General features: G+C 41.5%; 1 protein-coding gene across 1 annotated transcript in view; it reads left to right on the top strand.

Annotated features, from left to right (window-relative positions):
• Positions 1 to 15,235, top strand: part of LOC110001795 (plexin-B2-like) — a 139,192-nt gene that overhangs the window by 104,473 nt on the left and 19,484 nt on the right. Inside the window, 17 exon segments of the mRNA XM_065951232.1 lie at positions 435 to 761; positions 1,007 to 1,145; positions 1,540 to 1,685; positions 1,770 to 1,949; positions 2,771 to 2,905; positions 4,460 to 4,560; positions 4,700 to 4,826; positions 7,759 to 7,924; positions 9,144 to 9,255; positions 9,340 to 9,451; positions 10,261 to 10,359; positions 10,449 to 10,544; positions 12,645 to 12,732; positions 12,930 to 13,093; positions 13,449 to 13,597; positions 14,115 to 14,133; positions 14,136 to 14,249. Of these exon segments, the coding sequence (XP_065807304.1) occupies positions 435 to 761; positions 1,007 to 1,145; positions 1,540 to 1,685; positions 1,770 to 1,949; positions 2,771 to 2,905; positions 4,460 to 4,560; positions 4,700 to 4,826; positions 7,759 to 7,924; positions 9,144 to 9,255; positions 9,340 to 9,451; positions 10,261 to 10,359; positions 10,449 to 10,544; positions 12,645 to 12,732; positions 12,930 to 13,093; positions 13,449 to 13,597; positions 14,115 to 14,133; positions 14,136 to 14,249 (2,274 nt within the window).

Raw genomic sequence — 15,235 nt, 5'->3', positions numbered from 1 at the left:
ATCTGAACTTGAGAAGTGTTCCTGGAGAAATCATATATATGCTCTCGTGGCCTATCAAGTCTTCATTGAGTCTACTTTCCAGTAAGTCAAATCTCCAGCAAATAAAGTCAAAGTCAAAGTTTCACACATAAAACTGGGATTTAACACCTTTAATTACACAGAAATCAAATCAGTTCTTGGGGTTTGGTGAGCACTCTAGATAATTTACCAACCCAGAGAAGAAGCCCAAATAACCATGGATACAAAACCTCTTTCACTGGGTCCAGTTAGGCAAGTTTTTCAACCAGGTTTCCAGTTTCAAGACAACAACTAAAGATGAACAGTTATAAAACAAACACTTGGGATCTGGGGGGACTTAAGGGGATTTCAAACCTACTATAGAAGTCTAAAAGACGAGATTGGTTCCACTTGTTTATCGTCTTTTCCATCTCAAGGTTGGTAAAGGATACGGGAGCCACGACAGCACCAAGCTCATCTCCACCCGCATCCTCCAGGACTACGGCGATTGGGTGGTTTTCGACAGCATCATCGAGGCCTCGGCGGTCCAGGCCAACCCCTTCGTCCTGCGCTACCTCCACGACTTCCGCTTCGCCTTCAAAGATGGCGGCTTCGTGTACTTCCTGTTCTCGCGAACGCTGGGGGTTCAGGACACCAAGAACTTCACCTTCATCTCCCGGATGTGCGAGGACGACCAGGGTTACTACTCGTACACTGAGCTGCAGCTCAACTGTAGCAGCAGCAACAAGTACAACAAAGTTCAGGTAACGTCAGCATTTTTTATGAAAGGGGCAGCAGTGGCTCAGAGCAACGAAATTCAGACTTGGAATATGATGACCGTGTCTTTAACCCGATACAAAAAGCAGTAAAAGTTGGATTTTAAATGCTCTTAAACTCAACATACCTTCAACATTCATGGGTCTCCATTCTCACTGTACCTCAGCTAAGTACATATTTTTCCTGAGAATCTTCCAACACTTGTCTTTTGTATCTCTTCCTCGTCCCTCAGGCTGCCTATGTAGCAGGACCGGGTGCAGTTTTGGCTGAAAGTATGACCAGATCAAACCAGTATGGACCAGTTTCAGCCTCTGACAAGGTCCTGTTTGTTACCTTCACTTCTGATGAGGACCCGTCTACTTCAGCCATGTGTAGGTGTTTTTTTTCTCGCTGGATGATGTCCTGATGACTTTGTTTCTTGGCAGATGTTTGCCTGTCAGTTGGCAAATGTCCTGAAAATTGGTGTAAAGGTTTGCCATTGGAGAAAGGATGATGCAGATTTAGACTAATTGGCATCAAAAGAAGGGTACTTATAAAGATCTTACAATGTGGTTTCACAAAGTTGTACAGGGCTGCCACAAATCAACTTGATTGTCTACTGTTAATAAGGAGATTTCAGCATGCTTTATTCTGTATTTTTGACTTTAAACTGGTTATTAGAGGGTGGATGGAGATCAATCATAAATAATGTGTATTGGAGTTCAAAAAAGAGTAAAGAAAATGGTAGGAATCAGGTATAGATGGTGTTTTTGCTCCTGTATGCAGGTATGTACCCTCTGCGCTCCATCAATAAGAAGCTGGTGGAGATTATCGGCGCCTGCTACAGCGACAACGGCATCATCAATCAGAGATCTGCTGTCTACTCGCCGTACTCCTCCAAGTATGACGAGCTGTGCGGCAGCAATAACCAGGTGAGGAATCCTCCTGAGCGTCAGCAATGAAGTGGACGCTGAAACAAGAGCGATTAATAGTTTGATATCGATCTGCTCCTTTAGAATGACATGGTCCAAAGATACAACTGTGGAGCCGAGTTCCTGCCCTCCCCGATGGCAAGCAAGGCCGAGTTCGCCTTGAAAGACGAGAGCCCATTGGTCACGAAGGGTCACATGACTGCTGTGGCTGTTGCCGTGGAGATGGGGCACGCGGTGGCATTCCTGGGCACCGCGAGTGGAGAGGTAAAGACTCAACAGATCTTAGACTAAACCCAAACATGACCACATTTAAGTTGTACGATAATGATGTTCGTTTAAAGTCTTCATATGTGATTTTTCACACTTAAATGTAGAAATCAAGTATCTCCTCTGAAAATAACTCTGTGAGTCATGACTGTCTACAATGGGTGTAACACCCGAGTCCCACTGTCTGTGATGTTTTCAGAGTTTTCAGAGTCCTATCTTCACTTTGTTTACATCGCCCGGACGGCCGGCTGACTCCTCCCCTCGTGTATAAAAGTTGTTTAATTGAGGGACTAGAGAAAAGAAGAATAACATACTGTACTCACTGCTTAACTGTGTTTCTAGATCACGCTCATTTCAGGTAAATTTACATGCAGTGTGAAGATACCAGCATAATAAAGATCGCTAGCATTAGCATGCTAACACAACAATGCAGCGCGAGTTGTTTTGGTTTCATGCTGGTGCTCAAGGGCGACATCTGCTGGATCAAAAAATCGCATATAAAGCCTTTAAATGTACAAACACAAGGGAGACCACAACCTTAAACTGGGCTGCCAGAAACCATCACCTAGGTAACCATCACCCTATCCTGTAGTGGGTTTTTAGTAATTTGCATAAATGTATGGGAATGTCTTGACGGGTATCCAAAACATATGAAATATAACAAATGTCCTCATGAAATAACTTTGAATTAAGTTCCCTTCTCTTGTAATGATGAAGCAGACAAATTGTGATGATGATAAGAAAAAAGCAGCATTCTCTGAGTATAATGGAGAGTGCAGGATGGATCTGTTATGATGGAGTTTTTTATGTCTCCGTAGGTGCTGAAGGTTCATCTGTCGGCTAATCCGGAGGTGTACGGTCGGGCGTTGGGAGAAGTCATCGGAGACAAGGTCAACAAGAACCTGCTGTTCGATTCCAGCCAGCAACACCTGTACATCACCATGGAGAAGAAGGTCAAACTCACTCACACTTGGACGTATTGATTATTCCTCTTTTTTTGTATGGAATCCATTTCTCACTCCTTCCATCCATCACACACCTCTGTGTCACCTCCTGAATAATGCCAGGGACTCTTCTTACTTCTTCTTCTTCTTTTTTCCCTTTCATCCATCAGGTCGTGAGGCGTTCATTTATTCCGTCTGTCGTATTTGATCATTTATTCATTCATTCAGCTAACGCTAATACATCCGTCTACATTACCACACAGAAGTCAGCCATTGATTTATTCACTCCTTCTCTTTTTTGTTTTTCCCCTCCGCCTTTTGTCGTCATCCATCTCTCTCTCCTTTTGTCCTCTCATCTCGCCGCTGCCATCTCTCTCCAAAGTGAAACGAATGTTATTGATTTAGAAATGAATTAATTAGAATGCACTTCAAGAGGGGGGCAGTTCACTTTGATCAAATCAAGTGACGACACTCGAGCTTGTTTCCATCTGCTCATTTAAATCTATTAGACCGGGCCTCCTTCTTGTCGGAGAGCGTAATTACTTCCACATCTGGATGGAGGATGTTCTCGATGAAATAACCATAAGAAAATATGAAACGGAGGAAAAAATCACAGAGTTATTCTTCATGTCACAGGATTCTCTCTCAAAACTCTCACTTGTCTTGGGTGTAACTTTCAACACATGACTCAGACTCCAGGCAGCACATCCAAAACTGGCAGCTGTGAAAGTAAAACCGTAAACAGACGAAAACCAGAACACATGTCCCGAGTGGATCCCAGATTCATCGCTTTTTTTTGTTTTGTTCTGCAGACACAAGACTGATCACACGGAGCACGTCAGGCTCTGATCCCGGCTGTCAGACCTGGGCCTAGTTTTGTCAGTCTTAAGCCCCATTTGGATGGGATTACCACTACAGCAGGGGGTTCTGAGGAGTGAAATATTCAGTCTAGCCCCTCTGTTATTTGTCTCTCTGGTAATTTAACCGTGGCAGAAACAGAAAGCCGCTCGAGGAGTGTGCAGGAGAGTTGAAGAGGAGGCGGAGGCGCTGCGTGAGGGGAATTTAACTCAAAGATTGTGCGCTGTCTCGGGGTCAGGACTCCATCAGAAGTAAACACGAGGGTTGTAGTACTCGAAATCGGTCGTGGTCTCAAGGGTCTTAGGACCACTTTTTGAAGGTCTCGTCTTGGAATCGAAAGTATTTTTGCTTGGTCTCAGACTGGGCAGACTCTAAAAGAACAATTTACTTCAATTCATTTGAGGTTTGATTTCCAAAAGAAGGCAGGTCCCCTTAACTTGACTGTGTAACAAGTTTATGTCCTCGTTACGTTTGTAATACAAGTACACTCACACACTTAATCGATTTACATTGTTATGGAAACTAAATCTTAACAAAGCTGTTACCATAACCAAAACGATAAAGACGGAAAAGCAACCCAAGAAAAATGTTGCGAGCTGCCAATGCTAGTATTAGCAAGAAAAACATTGCAGCAAATTCATAAAAAAAAAAAAAGAAAAAAAAAAGGCAGCTCCTGTGTGATCAAATCCTGTCTTGTGTTTGCAGATCACAAAAGTTCCCGTCCAGGCCTGCCACCTGAAGACAGACTGCCAATCCTGTGTCTCGATGAAGGATCCATACTGTGGCTGGTGTGTCCTGGAGGGAAAGTGAGTCACCCTGTTTGTGTCTGTGTTCAAAAAAACTTGTGCATATAATAATAGTGATGGTCACTTTGCACAGCAGCCTCTGCCGTCAGTGTGTGAATGTGTAGGTGTGAGCTCTAATCCATTTACCATTTACTTCCAGGTGCACCAGGAAGCAGGAGTGTAACAGGTCGATGGAGGAGAACACCTGGCTGTGGTCGCCCAATCAGCAGTGTGTTAAGATCCAGGCTTATGACCCGCCCAACCTGAGCTGTAAGAAGACTCGGATGGTAAGAAGCAGAGAGAGGGTGATGCTGAGCTTTTTAAATGAACATGCATATTTCTCTGCAAGTCTTTCCCTGGATTCCCCCTGAGCTAAATTCAGTTCCTGCTGAGCTCGGCTTAATTTAAACCAGTCAAACCTCCTGAAACTCTCACAGAGTTGGAGGGCTCAGTGTGTGTGTGTGTGTGTGTGTGTGTGTGTGTGTGTGTGTGTGTGTGTTTGTGTCAGCAGCATTTCAAAAAAAGGTTCTTAACCTCTGGTACGTGGCCCCTCAGGGAGCCCCATGGGGAGTTACAAAGAAATTAAGACATTTATAATGCACAGTGACATTATAGTTTACGGTTTTTTGGGTGTGAGCCAGATGTTTAGTGCACAGAATCTGTATTGTTTGTGCTGACAGTCGCCCTGATGAACAACTCTGTAGCCTGTTTGCTGATTCAGCTCATAAAGTGAAATAATGCCTCCTTGGAACACCCAGAAACTGCTGATGACACCTTGTTTTGGTGACTCACACATGAGGCAAAGCCCCGGCAGTCCTGATTTCAATTAGGCTGACAACAACACTGTTTGTCATGATTGACCTTGTTACTCAAATTTCAGTCTAACTTTTGTTTACTCTGATGAAAGATAGCGTAGCATGGAATACCAGAGAGCTACACTGAAACAGTCATTGGGATGCAGTTAGCTAATAAATGCTAACAACGGATAAAGTAGCAATCATCAAACTAGTTTCTTAACACTTTCAAATTCTTAATGAAACAACTGTGGCAGTCATTTAATGCTTAATACAAGCAGAGGATAATGTGGCACACCTCTCTGTCTGAACTTGATGGTTTCACTTCCTGAATTAATGAAGAATTGATCAAAGGGGCTGAAAGACACTGCATCCCTCAAGATGTACACAGTGATGAAAGTCGACTCACCTTTTCACCATCATGCATTTCTACTAAAGATACAAGACTTTCCTACCATTAGAAGTGCATACGGAGAAATGTGCATGTAAGACAGATTCATATTATTGATTGTGTAGATTGGCTTGAACTTTTGTTCTTGACTGATCTGAGGATAATGATTTGTCGTGTCTATTTCTGTGATTGAGGACTTATGTAACATAGTTTTGTAAGAGTCATCCTCATCAGATATGACAAGGAAACGAATCAACATGATCAGTGCGTGATAATTCTAATCAGGTCAGGTTTATTATAAAACAAACAATATGTAAATAGAAAGAGGTTGAATCTTTTTGTGGTGCAGCTGTACAGACAAATACTTTGCGTTTGTTTGTCGACACTTCCAAATCAATTTTTCAGTCCTTGTTTGAAAGTTTAAAACAAGCTTCAAGTGCTCTGGAAATAAAATATACCATCCTCTAAACATCGCCCTTTAGCATCAGTGACCTCGGATCGATATTGAGCCAAATATATTCAAAGTTACCAACCGCATCCCACAAATACCAGAAATGTTCAAGAGACAACTGAATGCTGCTTCTGCAAGAGCATTTAATCTTCATTCTCCTGCTTGTTTTGTGGGAGACTTAATGTAGTGGCGGTTTGATCTCTTATCTACTTACAGAAAAATAAACTCAAAATCAAACCTGAGAACAAGGAGAGGAGATCCAACTCAGGATACTCACATGGATAAAATAATTACACTATCAATATCAAGCAAGTGTTTTGCTGGTGCAATAGTTTCTATGAAAGTCCGCCCTGCTGCGTTGTTTATCATTTTTTATGATTCTGACTTTTGCAAACCAAGAACTTGAGGCTTTGAGTCTCAAGGGTTTTTTTTGCTTTGAAGTGTTAACGTAAATCCTTGGGGCATCAGGTCCGCAGCAGCTTTGCTTTTTTTCTGATTAAAATGTTTCAGGCATCACAAATCTGCAGTCGTCTTATTAAGTCACAAACACATCAGAAATTTCTGGTTAGTAAATGCAGGAAGTGAACAACTGTGCACACTGGCAGTCCTAGGTGTTTTAATTTGGACTTCATTACCTGTAAATCCACTGAGATTATGATTGGGAGGAGTCCAGTGCAGCTTTTCTTCCGAGCAGTCGACTCTTTTAGTTTGACCTCGACAAACACAGGAATTACTTTGGACCCACATAAATGAATCCGCTGCATCTTAATTAGGGAGTTTGGGACTTCCATCTCTGTTGCAGGCCCAAGTTTGTGATTTTAATATGATAAGTCCGTTAGATTTTGTTCTTTGGCTCATGCAGATTTGCATTCTTAAAAAGAGGAAGAGACGTCTCCTGTGAATTCATTCAGGGGCTTCTCCATTACCGGAGATCAAAAAGTTTGAAATTAAAACTTTAGTGGTGAAATTATAACGGCTGAGGTCAGCCAAGAGTAATGGGGAACTGATATTTGAAAAGATAAGTTGAATAGTAATGCACCACACACACACACACACTTATCGTACTTTAAGGGGACATTACCTTGATTTACATTCATTTCTTGGAGACCCTAACCTTAATCACTACTTGCGTAATCGTACTGCTTAAAATCCTTCCAGTTGAGAGACGACCGACTCTACCACTGATCCACAGCCGTCCTAAAACATTTTTAACACCAACCCTTACACTGAATTTTAATTTAATATCAAGATCAAATGAAAAAGTATGTGTGGTTGAGTAAGTCAAAGTAGCGTCAGGACAGCGCTATCTTACCCCTACGAGGAACAGATTTTCAAACTCTGTAATTAGTAAAGTGTGTGAGAGTTGTGGTTTTTAATCCTTTACAACCTTCTCCTCTCAGTTAATCTGTTGTCTCTGACATGTCTTCATTGACTGATGGTTTGTTTTGTTATTCTTTCATTGGTAGGCTGTGAAACTACATTTCCCTCCTGAGATATGATGAAAGTTATTTGAATCTTGAAACTTGAACATCAGTAACACATTCACCTATTTTAATGCCGCTCTCTCGCACCTCTTTTTCCAGGTTGATATCAGCATACCCACCCTCCCCCGACTCAGGCAGTCTGACAAGCTGCAGTGTAAATTCGCCGCCAAGACTTACGATGCAGTGATAGACAGCCACAGTCAGGTACAGGTTACCTGTTCGCTGCCTTACCCTGGGGATATCCCCGACACTCCAGATGAGCAGGGTAGGTTTAACCTAAAAAATATCTTCAAACTAAAGTCTGAGATGTCCTTTCGGTACAGTCTTCATCCTGTAAGACTGAACTGAGGGAACAAGTCTTTACTGTAAAGATGCTCCATATACTCTGTACTCTTGAGTCAGAATTATAACGCCTCCAGCTAGTCCAAAATGCAGCAGCTAGGCTTCTTACTGGTTGTAACAGACAAAATCACACCACTCCAATTTTAGCTTCATTACATTGGCTTCCTGTAAGTTTTAGAATCAGTTTTAAGATTTTACTCATTATTTTTAAAGCACGGACGGGACTGGCTCCAAGCTATATAACAGAGCTACTGACACCATATGAGCCAGCCCGCAGTCTTAGATCCTCAGGTGGGGGTTTCCTGGTCGTTCCAAAATCGAGACTTAAAACTAAAGGTGACCGGGCCTTTTCAGTCAGGGCCCCTCGACTTTGGAACGACCTCCCTGAGGAGATAAGACTTGCAGATTCCCTCAATTCTTTTAAATCCCTTCTTAAAACATACTTTTACAGACTTGCTTTTATGTGATGTCGTCTTCTTAATGTCTTTTCTTACTGATTTTACTATTTTTATCTTCTTTTACTTCTTACTGTCCTTTTATTTATGCTCTAAATCTTTATCTCTAATTATGCTCATATCTTAATCTCCTCTTGTGTTTTAACTTGGTAATTTCTTATCTTACTTTGTCTATTTATGTTTTATAGTTATATTTACTTTTAATTTTTATTAATATTATAGTTTTTTTTTATAATTTATTCAGTTGTTTCTATTTCTTTTACTGCTCTTACCTTCTTATTGCTGTTATCTTTTGATTTGCTTTTAGCTCTTTTAGTTTCTTACATCTTTTTAAATCTTTGCTCCTCTTGGTCTCAGCTCATGTTGTTGGGTTCTTGTGTTGCCTGGGTTCTTACAATGGTTCTTGTGATGGTCGGGTTCTATATGTCTGTTGGGTATCGTGCACTATGGGTTCTTTTCTGTTGAATTGTATTTAATAATTTTGAGTATTTTACATTTGTTCTGTTCTTGCTGTTGTTTATGTTCTTCTGTGTTTGCTTTAGTTTGTTCTTGTTTTTGCTGTTTGTCAAAGCACTTTGCAAACCTGTGTTTTTAAAAGATGCTATATCAATAAAGTTATTATTATTATTATTATTATTATTATTATTATTATATCAAAGTAAACATGTTACTCTATTCTTTTTGTAGATTATGTGTCTGTCCCAGTCAATGTTCTGGTGAACGACAGAATCGTGGTGGCGTCTGGAGAGTATCACTTCTACAACTGCGCCGCCACCGTCAGGAAGAACCAAAACTCACCGTGAGATGCTGACACTAACCGCACACACAAACACGCTACACACACTCAAGTCACACACAACCTAAGTGACTGCTGTTGTTTCAGGTGTATCGCCTGTGTGACCAGCAAGTGGGGCTGTCAGTGGAACGCTCAGGATCACAGCTGCAGCGACAGCGATGCTGCTGTTTCTGGTGGCCACGTAGTGAAACCACAAAAGGTAGGGTTTTAAAGTTTGTGTTTTATGTGTTATTTATGTTGATTTGGGGATTTACGTTTTGGACCAGTGGACTTTGAAGATATCAGGATGGGTTATTGAATAATTGCACTGGGCATTTTTCCATTCATGTACAGAATTTTATAAAATAGATGTTATGTGATGTTTAGATTTTTTATTAAATAGGAATAAAGTGGGATCTTTGGAATAGATTATTTGCATGAATAATGTTGTGAATATTAAAGGAAGAATGTGCAACATTTTGATCCAGTAGATGTTGCCCTTTAGCACCAGCATTAAACCAAAACAAACTGCTGTTTGGCGACATCTCTTCCATACTGAAGTCCCCGCTCTCCTCTAGAGACACACCTCAAACCCTACCTCCACTCCCGTTTGCACGAAGAAGTTATGAATTAGAATGCACCATAATTAGTCACCATTGAGCGCAAGTGCTGGACAAAATTGACCTTGGCTCGGGCTGCAGTTACCTGTGGTCTGCGTTGTTATGTTAGCATGCTAATGTTAGCATATTTTGGTTAACTCGTAGCTTCAAATTGCATTTAAATTAACACAAATTGACAGTGATCTAAACACACTTATGTGACATCCAAATAATCAGTGAGTATGTTCTTCTTCTCCTCTCTAGTTTTTGACTAAAACAGCTTTTATACACAAGGGGAGGAGCCAGCCGTCTCTTCCATGTAAACACGGCTCTGACAACAACACAGCCAGCAGGACTCATGTTTCTCACTCGTTGTAGACAGTCATGACATTAATTGTAATAACAATGAAACTGTCTTTCTTCAATCAAGCCGGACAGTTGTCCTCAGTTCGAGTCCCCGGAGCCGTTGTTGATTCCCGTTGGCTTTGAAATCCCCATCAGCTTTGAGGGAAGAAACCTGGACAACATGGTGAGATCAATCCCGCCATCATCATTACAATCTCCTGCTGCGTTGGCTGTCATTAACTTTGAGTATAATCTCTCTCTCTCTGTGTCCAGGGTCAGAGGTTTACCATCGGGACAGAGCTGATGAAGTCCACAGAGAAGACGGTCATACAGGAGCAGGGATCAAAGTTCAAGTTCACAGGCTATGAGGTCAGTAGAAAGGCACTTACTGTACAAAGTTATTGTTTTTGTTTATTGGGAAACAAAACACTAAAGCTGCCAGAACACAATCCCAAGCTCTCCTCAGAGGGGGTGAATGGATTTTGTTTTTGGAACCAATTACAGAGCAATAAGAAATTCTTAAAGCGTGTAACACAATGACTCTCATTAGCAACATTTGCATATTAAATTCTGTGTGATAAATCGAGTCAGAGGCAAAGAATGTGAAAGCAGGAGTTGGGATGCTTCGCCGGAGCTGATAATTGAAGTTCCTAATGTTGACGTCAGAACAAATGATTCAAAGCAACTGGAAATCTAAAGTCAGAACGAACAGGAAAGCATTCAAATAACAAATTCAAGAAGCTAAAAACAGGAAATCATCACTTTGTTTGTCTCTGCAGTGACACATTTGTTGTTTTTCTTTTCCATCTGCACCAAAGTATCTCAATTAAATCATTTCTTCCCACTTAAGAAGATAGACTCACTGATTTCCTTTTTTTTTTTTTTTTTAAAGCATCCCTAAAAATATCTTGCTCCTTGTTTCTGTTTCAAAGCTCAGCTGTGGACGCCACCAGGTGTTCCAACAACATCAGGGGGCGAATCATTCTTGATAATTGGGCAATTAGTGACTTGTTAGTAGTTAATTTTGAGAGTTAATTGAAATGATTGTGATTCAGAAGGGGTTTTAAACTCGGTTTTCTGCTAGTTTTATTTTAATTTTTGTGCAGCAGATTTTGAATTCTTCAATTCTTATTTATATTTTCATAATTTTTACGTACAGTAGGGTGATTTATATTTATGTTTTTCTGAATACTTCAGCTCCAGTGTTGAAAGAAAGATTCTTACTTTGGGTAAAATATCAAGACTTGACCTTGAAATTTCTCCACTATAAGTTAAAGTTAAGCATTCAAAATATAGCTCAAGTATGTATTTATCGTTGACAAAGTCCTCACATTGGTCCCTGCCATGTTTTCAGTATTAAACATGATTATTTTAATGAATACACCCCAACAATTAATTCAATTTTTAAGTATTTCAGAGTGATACTTGAATTACATTACACCACAGAGGAGCTCAAAGTCATCCATGAATGTTGATGGCGCCCCCTAATGGCTGAAAAAAGCAGCAATGATTTTCTCTTAGTCACTGAAGTGCAGGTGGCTTACTGTGCTTTTTGGTGTGTGTGTGGTGTGTGTGTCAAGTTTTTGCTCTCTTCTTTCTAACACACCCCTCAGATTTTCCACTTTTCTGCCTCCATTGATCCTCACCTCTTGCTGAGTGTAAAACTGCCAATACATTGTGTGTGTGTGTGTGTGTGTGTGTGTGTGTGTGTGTGTGTGTGTGTGTGTGTGTGTGTGTGTGTGTGTGTGTGTGTGTGTGTGTGTGTGTGTGTGTGTGTGTGTGTGTGTGTGTGTGTGTGTGTGTGTGTGTGTGTGTGTGTGTGTGTGTGTGTGTGTGTCTCCCCTCATTATTTCTTGTATCTGTCTCTTCATGAAACTCTTTAGTCCTCTCTTTTTCTCCTCACACACATTCTGAAGAAAACCTCCCGTGATCTATGAGTATGGAGCATATGTACTTCATATATACTACATATACTACATATGTACTGTGTGTGTGATTCTGAATGTTTGTGTGTGCTTCTGCAGATATAATACAGATCAGATTAAACGTAATTTAGTGTTGTATCGTTGTCTCATGTTGAGCAGCTTCACCAGGTGCAGGGAGTCGTCCAACCCAAGTTATCTCTCTGGCTTGCATTCAAACTAATAAATAAATCCATCTTCCGCCAAAAAGTTGTCAATCGATGCAAAATCTGGTCGTTAGCTTCTCACAACACCTCTACACGTTGTCCATGAGGGGGAGGGGGAGGGGGAGTAGTGTGGAACATATAACAGCACACTGTGTGTTTTACGACAGTGCAGTTGCACTCAGAGCCCTTCGGTGGGCGCCAAAGTGCACCAAGCCAAAGTCCCTACATCCTGTTGCTTTAACTGACAGTATTGGCTCAGGTACATTTGTAAAAGTTGGTGTAATGTCCCCATGAAGTGCTGTAAACATGAACCTGTGTGTGTGTTGTGTTTGTGTGCACAGTTTTTGTATGACAAGCAGCAGGAGGTGAACGTTTCCTTCCATATCAAAAACAAAGACACTGAGAGGAAGATTGACAGCACCCTGACAGGTTGGTGTGTCACTAGTACAAACAAACAAACACACACACACTTTAAAACACACAAAGTCTCACTCCAATCAACAAAGTGCAGTTATTACGCTGTTTGAGTTTTTCTCCCTCTTATATCTATTTCAGTCCCAGTTGAAATATGCAAATCAGCTCTAACCTCTCTTCTTCTTCTTCTTCTTCTGTTGTCTCTCCGACAGTCGTGCTGTACAACTGCTCAGTGGGAAGAGAAGACTGCAGTCTGTGTAAACATGCCGACAATAAGTACCAGTGTGTGTGGTGCGCAGCCTCGCGCACGTGTGTTTACCGCGAGCTCTGCCTGTCACCGCAGCCCGCTCAGTGCCCCAACCCGGAAATCAGCGATGTGAGGCATTACACAAACATTACACCACTTACCTTTATGATACAGTGTTCAACATGATGAGCGTCTGAGGGAAATGTGCGACTTTCACTCAGATTTAAAAAAAAAAGAGGTTGCTTTGAAAGTTTGAAAACAACTGTTTATGTTTATATCTTATAAGAAGCTGGACGGCGGGGTTTTTATACTTTTTCTTTCCAGCACCAATCGTTCAGTCTTTCAAAATCCACGATTCCCCGCCGTCCTCGACATCATCTTTTGTTATTGTTTTGATCGAGAGTATATATATATATGCCACCACCCATAAAATGTTAGGGTTTCTTTGCTATGCTGTACTCACTGACTTCCTCTCCTGCTGCAGATCATCCCTCGATACGGCCCGCTGAACGGCAATATCGCGGTGACGATCAAAGGCTCCAACATGGGAATCAAGAAGGAGGACATCAAGAAGATCACCGTGGCCGGAGTGGACTGTGTCCACCGGGGTGACAGATACTCCGTCTCCACCAGGTCTGACATTACATCCGACACATTACAGCAGATACATGAACCCTTTAAAACCCTTTTTTTTTACTAAATATGATTTTTATGTAACCCATTTCTTTGTGACATTTCATATATTTCAATGAAACATCATCTGAGTATTTTTACTTCCTGTAAAATGTCTGCTGACTCATCCTGCACTCAGGGTCATTTACAAAATGTTCAACCAATTAAAAAGCTTCACGTCGAAGCTAACGATCCAACCAAATTCATCCCATTCTTTCCTGCATTTTATTCTCAACTCTCTTGCCCCCTGCTTTCTGACTCTAACCAGTGTCCTGTATCTAATGAAGGCATTAAAAGCCCAAAAATCAACCTTAACAAAACACAGTTACACATCAGTTAGATACTCCTGAAGTTCTGTTTCATCGTGTAAATGTTGATTCTGACGTGCTTTTTGAGTTACAGTTTGCACAACATCTTTAGATTGCATGAGTTTGACACCTCTGATGTTTGTAACCCCTCCCTCTCTTCCTGTCCACAGTGTGGTATGTGAGATCGGCCAGCAAGGCGAGCCCCGCCGTCCGACATCCCGGTTGAACCGACCCACATGGGAGCGGTGGAGATAGAAGTGGAGGGAGGGAGGACGGGAAAATCTCAGGTCATCTTCACTTATCGGGTACGTCTGATCAGTCAATTTAAAAACCTGCACAGTATATGTTTGTGAGTATATACTATGATACATCCGTTATCTTTACCGGGTTGCGGGGGGGCTGGCGCCGATCCCAGCTCTGAAGTTTCTTGTTCTAAATCCACTCTGATCCTGTATTTGATCATGTCTATAAACCCCTCTATTTCAGCCCTGCTCAGAACAGACTGTTTCTGTGTCTGTACCTTTAAATATGTAGATGAGCTGTGTCTGACCACGCCCCCTCTCTGGAAGGGCTTGGGTGTCTCGGTGCTTTCTCGCTCCATGTCCTATTGTTTACGGTGAGAAGGCAGACTCAGAGGGCAGAATAAACACCTAGCTGTGGGAGTGTCACCCACCTGGGGGAGGGCTACTGCCCTTTGTGATGTCATGAAGGGAAAATCTCCAAACGGCTTGTTTGAGCACACATTTTCTGAAAAGTGGAGCAGGGGAAAAGACGCAGAGGATGGACTTTTCTCATCATTGGGGGGTTTGTAGACGGACTAGACACATATTAGAGTTAGAAAGTGTTTTTCATGGTATTTAAAGAAACCTTTTCTCTAACGTGGTTTTCCAGATGTGCGAGCATCAGAAACATCTTGTTACTTGAAACATTTCACTTCCTGAAACCTGTGTGACACAAACACTTCAATCCCCGCAGATCAGATCCCTGAAACATTAAAAGCTTTATGACAAACTTGAAGCACTCAGCCTTCTTTTTTAGTGTTGTGCAGAGAAATCAGCTCCCTGAAGAAGCAGCAGTGTGGAAATATCCCTCGCATACAAATCCACTGCTGCACCAACCTGTGGAAATCCAGCAGCTTCTCCAAAATGTGATCAAAATAAACAAGTTTCACCTGCTGTTCTGTTTTTGTCCCCAGCGTCTCCGCTCAGTCGTTTAATTTAAATCCCGACGATCACGTTCATATTTCTTTTCTTTTTTTTTTTTTGTCTCATTGAGCTGACAGAAAGTTAAT

The sequence above is a fragment of the Labrus bergylta genome, chromosome 23 (assembly GCF_963930695.1).
Source record: "Labrus bergylta chromosome 23, fLabBer1.1, whole genome shotgun sequence".
Classification (NCBI taxonomy): domain Eukaryota; kingdom Metazoa; phylum Chordata; class Actinopteri; order Labriformes; family Labridae; genus Labrus; species Labrus bergylta.
The sequence above is the reverse complement of the archived record's forward strand: the minus strand, read 5'-3'. Positions and strand labels throughout refer to the sequence as shown.